This window comes from Clinocottus analis, unplaced genomic scaffold (genome assembly GCF_023055335.1).
Source record: "Clinocottus analis isolate CAN_PGR_092001 unplaced genomic scaffold, fCliAna1.0.p SCAF_16, whole genome shotgun sequence".
Taxonomy (NCBI): Eukaryota; Metazoa; Chordata; class Actinopteri; order Perciformes; family Cottidae; genus Clinocottus; species Clinocottus analis.
This window is the reverse complement of record NW_027175887.1, coordinates 5,976,114-5,990,388: the sequence shown is the minus strand read 5'-3', so window position 1 is coordinate 5,990,388 and position 14,275 is coordinate 5,976,114. Positions and strand designations below refer to the sequence as shown.

Below are 14,275 nucleotides of genomic sequence, written 5' to 3'. Positions count from 1 at the left end.
AACTAAAAGAACTCAAACTAATTTGACCTTGTTTTCTTCTCGAGAGGCCGATATCCTGAACAGAAACTCCAGACTGAAGCTCGCTTGGCTGCATTTGTGTTCATTGGTTTCCTCTTTTAAACAATTTAAAGTGGGTTGCATTATAAGTCACAGTTGAAGCACAGCTGTCACTGTTCATGTGAACTAACGGTGCAACGGTTCATGGTTTGGTTTGCATTTTTTGGGTTAGGGTTAGTACATATATAGTACAAATACATACATGCATAGATGACTTGATAGATTCTCTGTTACCTCATGATATAATTAGCAGGTCTGTGTTAGTAGCTCCGGTTCAACAAGCCTGCGGTTCACCTCGTACGACACTTCAGTTTGGTTTTTCATTTATAATGTAAACTTTTGCTTTAGATGTAAACACAGAAGGAATCGTTACCATGTACAGTAATGTTTACTTAAGAAAATGTATGTTGAAGTCATTTTCTGAAGTCCTGACATGGAACGAATGTTTTGACATTACAGAATATAAACTACATCCTTTTCATTTTTGGCTGAACTTGTCACTTGTAACTTGTAAGCCGGAGTTACTGGTGCATAATGTTTGATTTTTGCCTATCAATTTGGCTTTGTTAAGACACCGGCTAAACAATAGCCGGTGTCTTAACAGAAGGGCTGGACGGGATCTTCGGGTGGTTGATGAGCAGCTGAGTTTCGGCCACCAACAGCGGCTGCTGTACCTCTATTAACACTCAACCGTGCTTCCCATCTGCTGTGACTCAAAGCACCGTGACTCTTCTGAAGCTGATGAAACTTTGCCAGTGTGGAGGAGTGTTGTTGAGCGGTTCCATCTTTCTCTCCCTCTTGTAATCCTCTCATTTCATTTTTCTGGCTCCATCTGGCTCACTCAATCACTCCCTGTCTCCCTTTCTTACTCTCACCTTGACGCTCAGACCCTTAGACTATCCCATCTTTCAATGTCTCACTTCTCTCTTATTGTCATCTTCTGGTTCTGTCTGTCCCTCTCCTATCATTTTCAGAGAAAGAGAGAGAGACCGAGACAGAGGGACAAACAAGGGAATGACTCTCCTTTCCGTATTTTTTCCAGCTCTTGTTATGACATTATCATTGAAGTTATTGTAAGGAGGCTCTATCTGGACTCGCCTTACCTGATTTCATTATGGAGAAGTATCAGAGGAGGTGGGGAAGCGACTGAAAGTAAAATGACCTATTAATAATGCCTCGTTTCTGCTGGCTGCTCAAGCTCAGCTTGGCCACGACGTCCACTTTCAGAGGTAAAGCAACAGGAGGGGGATAATTAAGGCCTGGTGTAAATGTGGTTATTTCTGAAATCTGGCAACGTGTCATATCTGGCTAACCCTGCAGGGATTGCTTGTGTTCCTGTAAAATAAATGTCCACTGTCATTATTCAGAATGTCCCCTGCTGTTATTGTTACGCCTCATGACCTTTCGCTGTGCCTCCAAGCAAGTGTCAGGACTAACAGCTTCTGTGCTTTCTGTCCCGGTCCAGGTGAACAGGGGGCCATAACATCAATAGAGACAGAGACAGAGAGAGAGAGAGAGAGAGAGAGAGAGAGAGAGAGAGAGAGAGAGAGAGAGAGAGAGAGAGAGAGAGAGAGCATCAGCTGCTGCTCTGAACATTGTATTCCTCTTCTTTTATCTCTCAACCACATGTTTTTTGTTTTAGGTGTGGACCAAAAATAGGAGGAACAATAGAAAACAAAACCTAGTTTTTCTTGGCAGCTGTGAGTTAGTAGCTCATTACGGTGGACCATCTTCACCTCCAGGATCCGCAAATGTTTGTGTTCTGCCTTCCTATGCCTTTATATATGTATCTATATCTATATTTATATAGATATAGGTTTCTTTCTTAAACAAGCCAAGAATCTGAACCAGGTTTTTATTGGAATTGTAATTATAATTTGCATCAGACACTGATTTTTCCAATCCTAAATTAAAACCCAAACTTAATCCCTCATTTGCACAAATAAAACGATGTAGACTACAATGAAAAAAATGAAGGACAATTCCAAAGAGCGATGTCTCGTGTAGGAAAAGTCTCACATATGTTTACCGTTGTCTCCTCCAAATCTTGAGCAAAACAGATTTTATTCCACCCCCTCCTCCAACACACACACACACACACACACACACACACACACACACACGTACACACGCACAGACCTTCTCCTTCTGGGTGTTTCTTTTTATAATTCAATTTTCACACTTTCTATTTCTACAGAGAGCAAGCGATTATCGAAGCAAAGCAAATCATGACAAAAGCCTCTGTCAGGGGACTCCAATTGCAAAAATAGGGGTGATTAAATGAATAGTGTCTCTAAAAATAGAGGTAATCACAGGTTGCCGAAACACACGTACACACACACACATAAACGTACAGGCCTGTCACCAATACTGGTGGACAGAAACATAAAGAATTATTTCTTCAGCTGCGAGTACAACATACCATTACCCTTTCTACTTCCCCCACACAGAAACAAATGCGCTGCAATAATCTGTCTCTTGACATCGAGCCGCCACGCACTCATAAATAAATATAGAGCATCCGGGCAGACAGAGAGAAGTGAAAACAAAAAGCAATTTATGATGTTGTTTACAGATTCACAGATGTGCAGGTCTCGAGATCACAAAGGGGCCGGGTTAAAGTTCATTCCTCTTTTACAGCCCCACTATTCCAGTTACACTCCCTCTCCCTGTGTCACACAGCACACAAGAGACGGATGGAAGTCTTGTTGAATAAGACAAATAAAAGACACTCACAACAAAAATCTCAAGGCGCATCGAGTGTTTACGTTCCTCAAAGAACACATTGGGTAAGAAAGAAAATCCAGGCCGGGTCCAAGTAAAATAAAAACAGGTCTTTTTTTTTTTTTTTCTCATCTCACTCACCACTTCAAAACCAGACTTAAAGCAACATGAAATGAAGGAACATGATTCTTCTGTCTTTCCTGCAGCGTGGGCGTGTAAATCAGGGATTAAGGGGTGCTGTGTGACAAAGCAGCAGAGAGCCATCAGAAGGATAAACTAGGTTTTCGGGGAGATTGGACTGCTGGTCAACTTGGCTTTTAAGAGAGAAGAAGAATATAAACATCATCATTCATGTGTTGCTTTGGTGCTCTCAATGCTGACAGCTGAGCATACATCACGTTAGCTCTGAAGCTAAAGAATAACAACATATTCCAGGTGTGTTACTGTATTCTCTCGAGGCATTTTAGACAAGATGTTTGCAAACTGATTTGGAGCGCAGTATTGGACATTTCCTTATTTGTTTCCTGACTTTTCAGGAACATTTCAGATGTATACACGTTTAGTTCGATGCTATGTTCAGTTACATCGTGAGGATAATTATCTTTGGGTTCACATTTTTCTGCTGTTTAAACGTTGTTATGACATTTCAGCCGCTGAAAGCTGTTTTAAATAAAATGTCTGTTCAACAGAAGACTAATGAGAGAATTCAGAAAATATGACAATTACCAGCTGATTACCAGACAAAGTCAAATATGATTCTTCCTCTGGGCACCGTCAGTGTCTGGAAAAAAAAAATATATAATCTGACCACATGCTCGCATGTATTCTTTTAATAAGACTTGATTTGTTTCCTGGCATCTCTGAGGAGGCTGGCAAGGGGATGTGTCTTAGCAGCAGAGCAAAGGCTGCACTTCAAGATAGCTCCTGCTGGTAGAGTGACAGGTTGGAAAGACAGACAGACAGACAGACAGACAGACAGACAGACAGACAGACAGACAGACCAGCAGACAGGTGGCCGGGAGGTCAGTCCCTCCACGACCAGACAGGAGTCAGAGGTCAGTACACATGTGTGGATCGGAAGTGACTGACAGGCGAGGAGGCAGATAGGCAGGGCAGCTTCACCGTCCCTCTGTGGGAAGTAATAGCAGGAGACGTTGGTCTGACTGTGATGCAGCACTCAGTCAGTAACGATGACTGATGCCTCAAACGGGCTCCTGACTCATCCGTCTTCTTCATTGTCTCGTCTAACCTGCGGCGGTCCGCTCCTGATCAGCGCTGATTAGAGGTAGACAAACATGGATGCCACGCTCCTGTGACTCAGTGATTGACCTACATTTGTTCTACATATTCTCCCTCCAATTAAAGTCAACTGTGACCCTGTCTACCCACTTCAACACCCCCCCCCCCCCCCCCCCTGCCCCTCTGCCCTCCCTTCCTATACACATCCCAACGGCATGATATGCCCTATTAATGAAACATAAGCTCCCTCTGCCCCACTGAGCCCCTTTTTCACTTTCTTGTTGCTCTTCTCTCAAGGCATCGCTCGTGGTAGACACACACACACACACACACACACGCACGCACGCACGCACGCACGCACGCACGCACACAGACAAGCTGTTATAGTGAACAACTCACGTCATCCTTCTCTCTACCCAGTTGACCTTTACTTAAGTCGACAGATAGATGAAATGAAACTGCGGGCGCCTGTTGATGCGGACGAGGCAAAAGGAATCCTCTGATTCTGAGAGCCTGAATCTCAGTCTTATTGCTATCTTTGCCACATAAAGACACAATTAAATGTGTCTTTATGCATTTGCATTACCAGGACATCTATTATGGGCAATACATAAGTATGGAAATTACTTATTATCAAAAGGATATTTCTTAACCTTGGGTCAGGACGAGACAACACAACACAGAATGAATAGTTTTTCTCACTCTGGAAAAGAAAGGAAATGATTGCACACAATTAAATTGTTAAGCTTTTACTGTTTATTCTGGACATTGGTGTTTTTTTGTTGAATATTCGTTTGGTTTGAAATATATCACCATCTCGATGCAATATTCCCATTTGTGCGCCTACATTTCCATGTCGTACTCATATTAACATGACAATCTTCTACGTCGTGTTTTCCTATTTTTACTTTTACTTCCATTTCATTTAAACCCTGCTGAATAACTTGTGCTACTATGAAGACTTAATTCCCACAAAGGGATCAACAAGGTTTCTTTCATGCAAATCTGCATCACATATATAAAGCAGACTTCTCTCAGACTGCTGGTGCATGTTATTGGAGCCGTTTCCCCTCGTGCTGTTGAGCTCATGTGAACTAATCATTCAGGATTACATGGCTGGTAATTGAACGCTGGCAAACCCGCTGTTCAGTGAGCATTTTCCTTTACATTGATTAAACTACATTCTGAAATCAATCAAGGACTCGTTGCACGTCTCACACAGTCAGACGCATCACAAACGTCAGCTAATTATCTATGAATATAACCAGGAGAGAGATATGGTGCGCATCAAGGTCGATTTAATCAGGTTCTCACGATTTGGCTGCTTTGATAAATTATTATGAGGACCAGAGTCTTCGGCAGGTCACTTCAAGATGTTGGGAAACAAAACAGATGTCACTTTTCCTGATTGCTCCCCATCAGCACTATTAATTAATTACTGGTGAGGCTTGACTGGAGCACAGGGTAGTTATCGGAAACCGGGCTTTGATTGATGAAGTCGTAAAGGTGAACATGAGGAAATGAGGGATGTTGGATGTTGTGATTTCAACAAAAGGAAGTGCAATCAACCCTAAATTGTCATCTCTGTTAATCATGTCTAATCTCAGGCAACACAGATCACATCTAATCGGATCAAAATGACTCTGATATAGTCTGCCTCGATACATCTTGTCAGTGTCTATTTTTCAGAGAGTCTTTTTGCACGCATGACTGTGTTATGCAAATTCAGAGTCACAAGGAAGGAGCGATGCAGGTTTCAATCCATTGTCAGCCTGTAGAGCATGTGTTTCACTGCAATTCAGTTGTTTTTCAATCTGGAGCTGCAGACCTTCTATCCCACTGTAGAAACGGCACCATTGCAAGACACAAGGGAGGCCATTTGTTATGCAACCAGAAGATAAATAATCATTGTCACTGTCCCGGCCTGAGACGGAGTAATACCCTGTCCTTGTTCTGCTCTCTGCTTTTCAGATGCAGACAAAGTTACGACTGGACTAATTCTCAGTGAATATGTTTCAATGAAAAGAACCCCAGAAGAGAGACCATGAAGACAAACAGCAGCGAAAGAAAGGAGAGCTTTGAAGCTTTGGATTTAATGAACAGGAAAAGATGATAAACAGCCTACTGCTAATGGTAGGTCACTGAGGGGCGTTTACAATAAGAGATGAGAGGAAAAACAAGATCTCCTCTGTCACACTGATAGACAAAATGTCCCCAACACAGTAGTCGATTACAAAGCGGACCAGCCGAGGGAGATGCTTCTCCCCTGAATTCACAGCTCCTGACACAAAGCCAAAGGCATCTTAAAAGAGACACTATCAATCAACGCTTTTTTGGATGACTTTCAGCGTCCTGGCCACTGTGCGCCTGCTCCAGTTTCCAAGGAACTGGGACCTCCTGCTTGGATAGTAATTTCTTGAGAAAAAAAAAACAAATTAATTTGTGTAGGCAAATTTTGCCAGCAAAGATAAAGACACACCATCCCCACTAGTCGTGTCTGTCTGAAGTCATTTCATGCCGCTTTTTCGTTCAATGTTTAATTTGTGTGTCAAGAATTTACAGGATCGTTCACTTTGACTGAAGGCAGGCAATTGCTACAAAAACGGCGGAGGCAAACCAGACTGGTCAAACATTCAGGAAGGAATATACAATCATCTTGAGTAAAAGCTGAGTGAGGTAAAAGGCAATGATTGCTTGAGCACACTTGTGCAATAAGTTCCCCTAAAGGTCAGCGATGAGGCCTGAGGCAAGTATGGGGTTAATTTGAAGGTCATGTTGGTCTCTTGGCAAACAGGAGCGGGTGTCCTTATAGACTAATGCAACAGGTAGTATGCATTTGATGGTGAGATACATTTAACTGATCAAATACAAGGAGTCTGATCCATGCTTAAGTAAAGCCAGAGAGGTTAAAAACTTAATTTTTATCTCTGAAGAACAAATCTGTTATTCCGCCGTGCTAACAGCATGCAGCTGAATGATTTCAACAAGTATCGGATGAATTGCCATACAATGAGCTGATCCTCTGGCGTTATAGGTAAAACATTAAATTTGTCCAATGCTTTGCTTTATGACCAAATGCATTTGAACTAATGTCATTTCCATCAGCCTCATAAGCACTTTACCATGTTAACAAGAAGGTGATCATGGGAAACATTACACCTGCTTATTGGCATGTTCGCACAGTCATTAAGAGCATGCAGACATCAACACATAAGCACTGCTGTGCCAATACAACCTCACAGAACTGCTATAGCCGTGGACCAACATTTATTTTTATCTTCATTTATCTATTTTAAACCCATCTCCTGCCATCAGTCCTGGCACAAACCTTCTGTCAGGTTCAGGGGAATTAAAGCTCCATGATTTGTTTCCCAGTGTCCTCACAATCATCCAGACTCATTAAAATGTTCAAGGTAAGCGCCTGAAAACATTAACATTAATTTACAAAATCTATAATCCTTATTTGTATGATCTTTTTAGAGCAACAAAGTCACACTTCAATTCTGACTTTGTCGTTTGAGTTATTTTTGGCTCAATTATTATTTGGCTCTCTTTTAAGCTTATTCTGTTAATCCTGTCAATTTAGCAGGCATGTAGTTGTGTTACAGCTAAAGCTCTCCTCAGAGAAGGGCCATGGGAAAAGGGAGAAATGGGAGGCTAGAGGAGGTTTTGGGTCATCTATTTTGGAGGAAGCAGGCTAAATCAGGGCATGACGACTGTATGGTTAACCTACTTTGGTTTATCTACTTGTTTCCAGATTTTTCTCAAGCAACATCTTTCTCCTTCTGTGACTGCATGTTGTTTTTTTTCATCCCTTTCGCTCTGTGTCTGAGACTGAAGAAGACGAATGTAGGTTACTACTCAAATTACAAAATTGCCATCTGTGTGGAATACAGAACAATACTTCATTGATAAAAGAGTGAATAAAAAGGAACATCACAACTAAAAGCTTTGGAGATGTAGTGATTATTAGTGCCTCTATAATAAAGACATCTGCTTTTTGGAAGAAATGCACTTATGATGGTTATGACTTATTGTTTTTATAGAGGCGGAAGCAGTTACTTTAACTTGAGTGCACAAAATGCAATATTTTCTTAATATATACTTGCGTCATAACAAAGAACCAGCCATTTTTATTCTCCCCTGACAGATTTGTAAAAGTATTACAGAGATAGAGCTCCAATGCTGCATTATTGGTAAAAGCAGAAAGTGCTGTTATTTACTGTGGTGAAGACATTAGCTGAATCATTCTGTTGCGTCTCAAGACACCAAGAGAGAAGTTTTTATTGAGACGCTGTCGTCACTGTGATAAAAATGACTCACATGTAGAATTAAGGTGGTTCAAGTGTATTAACCACATCTTTGCCCTTGGGTGGGGAAAACAAACAATGTGTGTCTGCAATAAAAGCTGCAAAGATATATGGACCTCACTCTTCCAAAGTGAGCAGATTAAGACAAAATGTGACCCTTTGCGTACAGCCTGTGCAGCCTGATATATATATATTCATTTTAGAAACTAGTTATCTATTCCTGTAAATAAACTGTCAACATCAAAGACCAACATCAAAGAACACGTGTGCCTTGTTGATTTGACAGGTAGCTTGAGTTTTGCATTGAACTTCACCGCCTCGTCAAACTTAAGCTATAATAGTCGTGATGAGAGACCGGGTCAGGAGATTTTAATATGTTTGGCAAACACATTTGCAGAATTTATTCAGGTTTTTTATGTAACAGTTACATCTGCAGTACACTGCAGTACTCACCGGAGCGTAGATGTTTGCGTTGTTCTGATAATTGTTGACTTATATTGAGTCTAATATGAAATACAAACATCTATTTGTTTTATAGATGACAGGACATTTTAAAAAAAGAACTACCCCTAAATAAATTAGATTATAATTAGACATTTGTATGTTTTCAATAACACACATATACAGGATATAAGGTGATGCAGAACTCACAGTACAAATGGCAACGTTTTTTTAATAGGATTTTTTTTTAAAGTGGGTCACCGAACAGCTTACATTTGATTAGAAATTAGATTTATTTTCTCCCACATACATGCAGCTCTTAAGTTAGGATCAAGGCATAGTAAGTACAGTATGATAAAAATTTGAAAAGATATGATCAAAGTCAAAGATAATATACATAATTGACAATCATGGGATGAATGTCCCAGTCTCCATGCCGTGACTTTTCCTTTGTGCTGCTCTGTGATGCCCACGTTACAAAGATCAAGCTTGGCATGTTACACCAAAAGGTCATGGTCACTGTGGATAATTGGCATTGGCCTTTTGTAGAGTCGAAAGCCGACAGTGAGGCTCGTGGTTAACTTTGTGATTCAGTTTGATGGTGTTGCTGATACGAGCAGTGATTGGCTCCTATGAGACAAATTAGCACCGTCGCACTTATGGGACGCCAAGGCACCAGCGGAAAAAAAAACTCTGCAGTCAACAAGCATCTAATCACTCAAGTACTTTCCACACCTGCTGAACACCTGCAAACAGTCCTGACCCATTAAATAAAAAAAACAGAACAAAAGGAAGATTTAGGAAAACCTTGTTTACTGTGTTGTATCACCTTAAAAACAAAACACTTTTTCATTCCTGTTCAGCTCAATGTTAACTTTGAAAGCACGCTACAATGCAATTTAAACAGATCAGTGTATGATTGATGATTTTATGTGTGCTTTTGACTGTTATAAAGCAATGGGATGCACAAATAGATAGTTATGAATCAAGACTGTGCTTAGACCCTCCAGTTTAACAGAGGTCAGCTGTTGTAGGTTAATGTATAGCATCTAAAGAGGCAGAGACGCGGCTCGTGAAGGAAGGTAGGTCGCCCGAGGCAGGAAAGCAGGAGAATGACCTTTGAAAGAGCAAAGAAAAACCCAGCAGTGAAGACACTGTCCGAACACAAACTGACAAGCTGGGACAGAACTTCTCAGAAGCTTTGAGAAGGACTCTCCATGCACCACTGGACCAGAAAGAAAGAGTTGCGCAACACAAGGAGCCATTTAACAAAACAATGTCAACTAAAAAAGGTAATGCAGTCTTCATTAACAGCAAGTTTACTCAGTGCTTACAATGGTGATGTTACTTTGCTATTGTTACTTCCATGTCTACGCCACCAATACATTTCAAAGTATTTTACTCTCCACAGCTTTACCATTTAGATTTGAAATCCCAATTTTGCATATACAATAGAACAAAATAGCTTTTGTATTGAAGCTGACATTAGCGCTACTTCCAACCTCAAGATATTAAATTGAGAGATTAAAATTGGCAGCTTTAGTGCAAACCAAGGTAAGTCTAAAGGACTTTCTAAAGAGTTAAATGTACCCCTCTCATTTCATTTGTGTCGCTCATGAGGCTGGAACGTAAACAGCAATCGCGGCATCTCAGATTTGACAGCTGATTGTCTATTTGGTGTTCAAAAGTCTCATCCGCCCCCAAAAGTGACATGGCTTTCTGTGACTCAGCTCTTACTCATGTGCAAGTCCTTTTGTCCATACTTAATGAGCACCAACATGTTCAGCAAATGGCAACAAAGATGTGAGGCTCAAGCTTGCTCAAAAGATGGAGGAGAACAGCCGTTTGAGTGTGCCAACAATTAAAAGATCTCTCCATTGCAAGGACACGAGTGAGCAAACATGTTTAGTCATGGAGAAGATACCTCTCCAGCAGCTGCTACTGATGGGCAGACATCCAGCACTGGTAATTGAAACACTAAAAGGTGAAAATTATTCAAACGCTATTTTGATCAAAATGTAAACAATTTTATTGGGTCAAAACATTTCATGTTAGAAAAGCAGCAATTCAATTAAGAATTTAACTAGAACTCAATCTTTGAAATTCTCAAAAGCTTGGCAGCCTAATCAATGGGTCAAGTGACATTCAAATAAGGACTTTTAAATTCAAATAGTGTAATGTAAGTCAGCTACATTAGAAAAATTAAACCAAAGAGACCCAATTCTCAATTTTTTGGAAAAAGTCAAACTTAAAGCCTGCACCAGTTTCAGGAAGTTCAAACTTAACAGGGCGCAGTAGGCAGTAGGACCTCAGGCTTCTCCTCCAAAGGGCGGGGCGGTTTAATGTCAAACAGATTGCACAGGTTGACCTCTGGGTCAACATAATGAGGGATCTTTCGTTCATTGAAGAGGCCTGCGAGGTTAGTTTCCACCTTGGCACGTCTGGAGATCCGCATGCGCTGAGCGAAAAGGCCACGCAAGTTCTCCTCCACTCGCGGCAGATGGTGTCCATCCAAACGCTTTTGCCAGTACTTCTTTGGCCGCTGACGTTTCTGATGGAATAAATAAAACTGTTTAGCTTTTGGAACAGTCATTTTTGATGCATGGCAATTGAAAAAACACCTGAACAGCAGAAGTTGTATACGCTTTGACTGAACTATTTAAACTGCCAACTCTCAAGCTTCAAGTGGCCAGAAGCGCAAGAGTAGGATTTCAACAGGTTGAGAGAAAAAGTCAAAATAAATAGTTTCCTGGCCAGATGGCTCAAGCGCTCACTGCTTTGAGATGAGTTAGTTTACATGGACTCTGCTGGATAATGGCATCAGACATACCTTTGGGGTGGCGGTGCTTGGGACATGGCAAAGCAGGTGTCTGGTCATACTCTCCTGTGGAACAGAACAAAGCCATAACGTAATAAACATTAAAACTAAACAGAATATTAAAATGGCACTCAATTACAAGCGAGATGGTTTTGGATTTTCTTTCAGAAGTTATTCATTTTCTTGACTTAGCAGTGTTGGAATTCAAATGTTAAGTTATTAAATCATCTTTTATACATGATGCAAATTACTGGAGGAATTTTAGTTCCAAGTCTTTGAATGCAAAGAAAACCCATTAATAATACATCTCCCATAAAAGGACCAGTAACAAAAACAGGTTACTTACCCGCATAGCAAATGCACGTAAGCAGTCAGGGAAGGGACATCTGTATTTCAGGAGCTCGAGATGCACCTTTCGAATGTGGTGCTGCAGGTTAAAGGTGGTGGAGAAGTAGGCCTGGCAGTTGTCTCTGGGACAAACCAACACGGGCTTATGGGAAGCGTGGGTCCGTTTGTGCCGCCGCAGAGCATCCCTTTTCTTAAACTCCTTCTTGCATGCTTGGCATGTGAACGTGGCTACAACACATTTTATAGTTTTAAAACCAAATGGCAAAACACGGAGGACTTTTGTACCACGACCACAACATGGTTACCTGGATGTTTGACCATGTGCTTCTGAAGTTTCCCCCAGGTGTGTTCCAACACCTGGCAGCCAACATGAGGACAGCGGTAACCTGCAGGGAAACCAACAAGGTCAGTGAGTGTCAGGAAATCACTAAAGTTCTATCACCGTCTGTGTTCAAGTGGATGTCGTTGACTCACAAGAAATGTTACACGAAAATGCAAGCCCATTTTAGTGAGTTTTATAGGGGTGAACAGTAAAAGAAACCTGACTAAGATTAAAATAAACTAACCTGCATGCTTCTTCTCGTGGGCTTTGCGGGCGATATGGGAGTCAAACGTGGCGCCGCAGCCGTCCTTCGAACACCTGAGTACCCAACAGGGACAGGCAGAGATAAAAATACATTTAACCAAGTCAACTGGGACCACACCCACTCAGCCGTTACCATTCATTCATCTCTGCTAGAGCCTGTACTCTAGGCATCAAAGATCTGATTAATTAAAATGGCAAGAGCATAATCTTACACAATGTATGGTCTCAGGCATGTCATTAAACTCAGTTACATAGTCTTGTTTTACGCCAACGCAAAATTATGCCCCATTTTCTGAGATGTGGCGATGTACTACAGACATACTTTGACTTAGCAGGCACTTGATGCTCCTGTAAGTGCATTTTAAACGCTCTGCGTTTTTTGAAGGTCAAGGAGCAGTTTGGCTGGTTGCACTGTGGAGGAGAAAAACAAGTAAAGTGGCTGAAATTACTGTGACAAAAGACTCGAAAACTGGCTATTCAACATCAAGAGCAGTGACTTTGCAGTTATAGGTTGGCCTTTTGGCGCCATCTCGTGGAAACACGCGTGCACTGACAAACCTTGAAATACTTGTTTTTGTCTCCGTGGATGTAGCCCACGTGTCTTTTCAAATTGCCTGCGTTGAAGAAACTCCGCGTGCAGTTCTCAAATTCGCATCTGCAGAGAGCAAAGTTAAAATGGAGGTCGAAGGTTCAAGTCGTGAGGCGCAACAGTACAACATGTGACTTACTGGAAGCGCTTCACCCCTGTGTGCTGAAGCATGTGGCGCCTCAGATGAGACTTTCGCGAGAAACGACTACTGCAGCCGGCAATTGTACAGAGACACGGGCGCTGTGAACATTTGGCAACAGTTATTGGCCGACAACTTACAAGAGGCCTTGGCCACGCATATGCACTCGCATACATTTGTGAACACTGGTGCAGTGGCTCGGCTATTCCCCTCACCGCTCCGGTGTGCCTGTTCTCGTGCTCCTCCAGTCTCCACTGTCTGGTGAAGGTCGCGCCACAGTCCGCGTGGCCGCAGTTGAACAACTGCAGCGGCGGACCGCCGGCGTGTCTCCCACTGGGCTCACAGTTCATTTTTGCTCGTGGGCTGAACTCGTCTCCAAAGACGCGACGTAATGTCAAGGCCGTGTAGCTTCAGCCAGCCGGCTTTATGGCCTCAAGAAAGAAGCTAATTGCTTTATTGGCAACGTCAGGTGGGCGAGTGTCCGCTGATTCAACACTTGTGCAGCCCCTGAGAAGTCAGCCTCAAGCTGAAACTAATTAACCTAATTGCTCCGCTGAGCTCGTTAGTGTAAAACACGGGCAAGTGAACACATGTGCAGCAACTCAAGGCGATGGCCGTTGTCGCCTGTCAGTGTCAAATCGCAGCTCTTTCTACTCCCAAAGTGATCAGACTTCAGAGTAGTGCGGCTGACTTCACGAGGATGCAAATGCCAAATCTCCCTGGTGTGTGTTTGCATTATGACATAGCTATTCACACAGTAGAGGGCAGTGTGCCTTTATCTCACGAGGCTCTGGCATTTAGGTGAACTACAATGGTTAATTAACTCTTTAGCAAATGTGCCCTGTAACATGGTTCTGCATAACTTTAAATATAGCATTTATAGAGAAATAGTCGAGGCTTCCCTCATGATTATATCTCATATGAAGTCAAAGACAGATGTCAAAACTAATGAACAGACATCTGAGGAAGTAGCTTTTGATTATAGACTTGATTACATTCCTCATGTTTTGGATTCCTCAGACCC

The 14,275-nt window shown here is 41.9% G+C and overlaps 1 protein-coding gene across 1 annotated transcript; it reads right to left on the bottom strand.

The window, feature by feature from the left end:
- Nucleotides 1-10,912: 10,912 nt before the first annotated feature.
- 42sp43 (P43 5S RNA-binding protein) lies at nucleotides 10,913-13,648 on the bottom strand. Its single transcript, XM_068577966.1, has 9 exons — nucleotides 13,467-13,648; nucleotides 13,252-13,352; nucleotides 13,082-13,178; nucleotides 12,846-12,934; nucleotides 12,504-12,577; nucleotides 12,243-12,323; nucleotides 11,936-12,165; nucleotides 11,602-11,655; nucleotides 10,913-11,322 (listed from the first exon to the last, which is right to left on the bottom strand). Exons 1-9 carry the CDS (start codon nucleotides 13,599-13,601, stop codon nucleotides 11,053-11,055), a joined length of 1,131 nt encoding a protein of 376 aa, XP_068434067.1. The 5' UTR covers nucleotides 13,602-13,648; the 3' UTR covers nucleotides 10,913-11,052.
- Between the last annotated feature and the right edge of the window lie 627 nt (nucleotides 13,649-14,275).

What these genes read in the sequence shown, in the direction of transcription:
- 42sp43 (XM_068577966.1), bottom strand. Translation starts at nt 13,601, where the DNA reads ATGAACTGTGAGCCCAGTGGGAGACACGCCGGCGGTCCGCCGCTGCAG. An exon ending in AGAACAGGCACACCGGAGCG is followed by an intron (nt 13,353 to 13,466) that starts GTGAGGGGAATA and finishes AAATGTTCACAG; the next exon opens with CGCCCGTGTCTCTGTACAAT. An exon ending in CCACGAGAAGAAGCATGCAG is followed by an intron (nt 12,324 to 12,503) that starts GTTAGTTTATTT and finishes GTTTCCCTGCAG; the next exon opens with GTTACCGCTGTCCTCATGTT.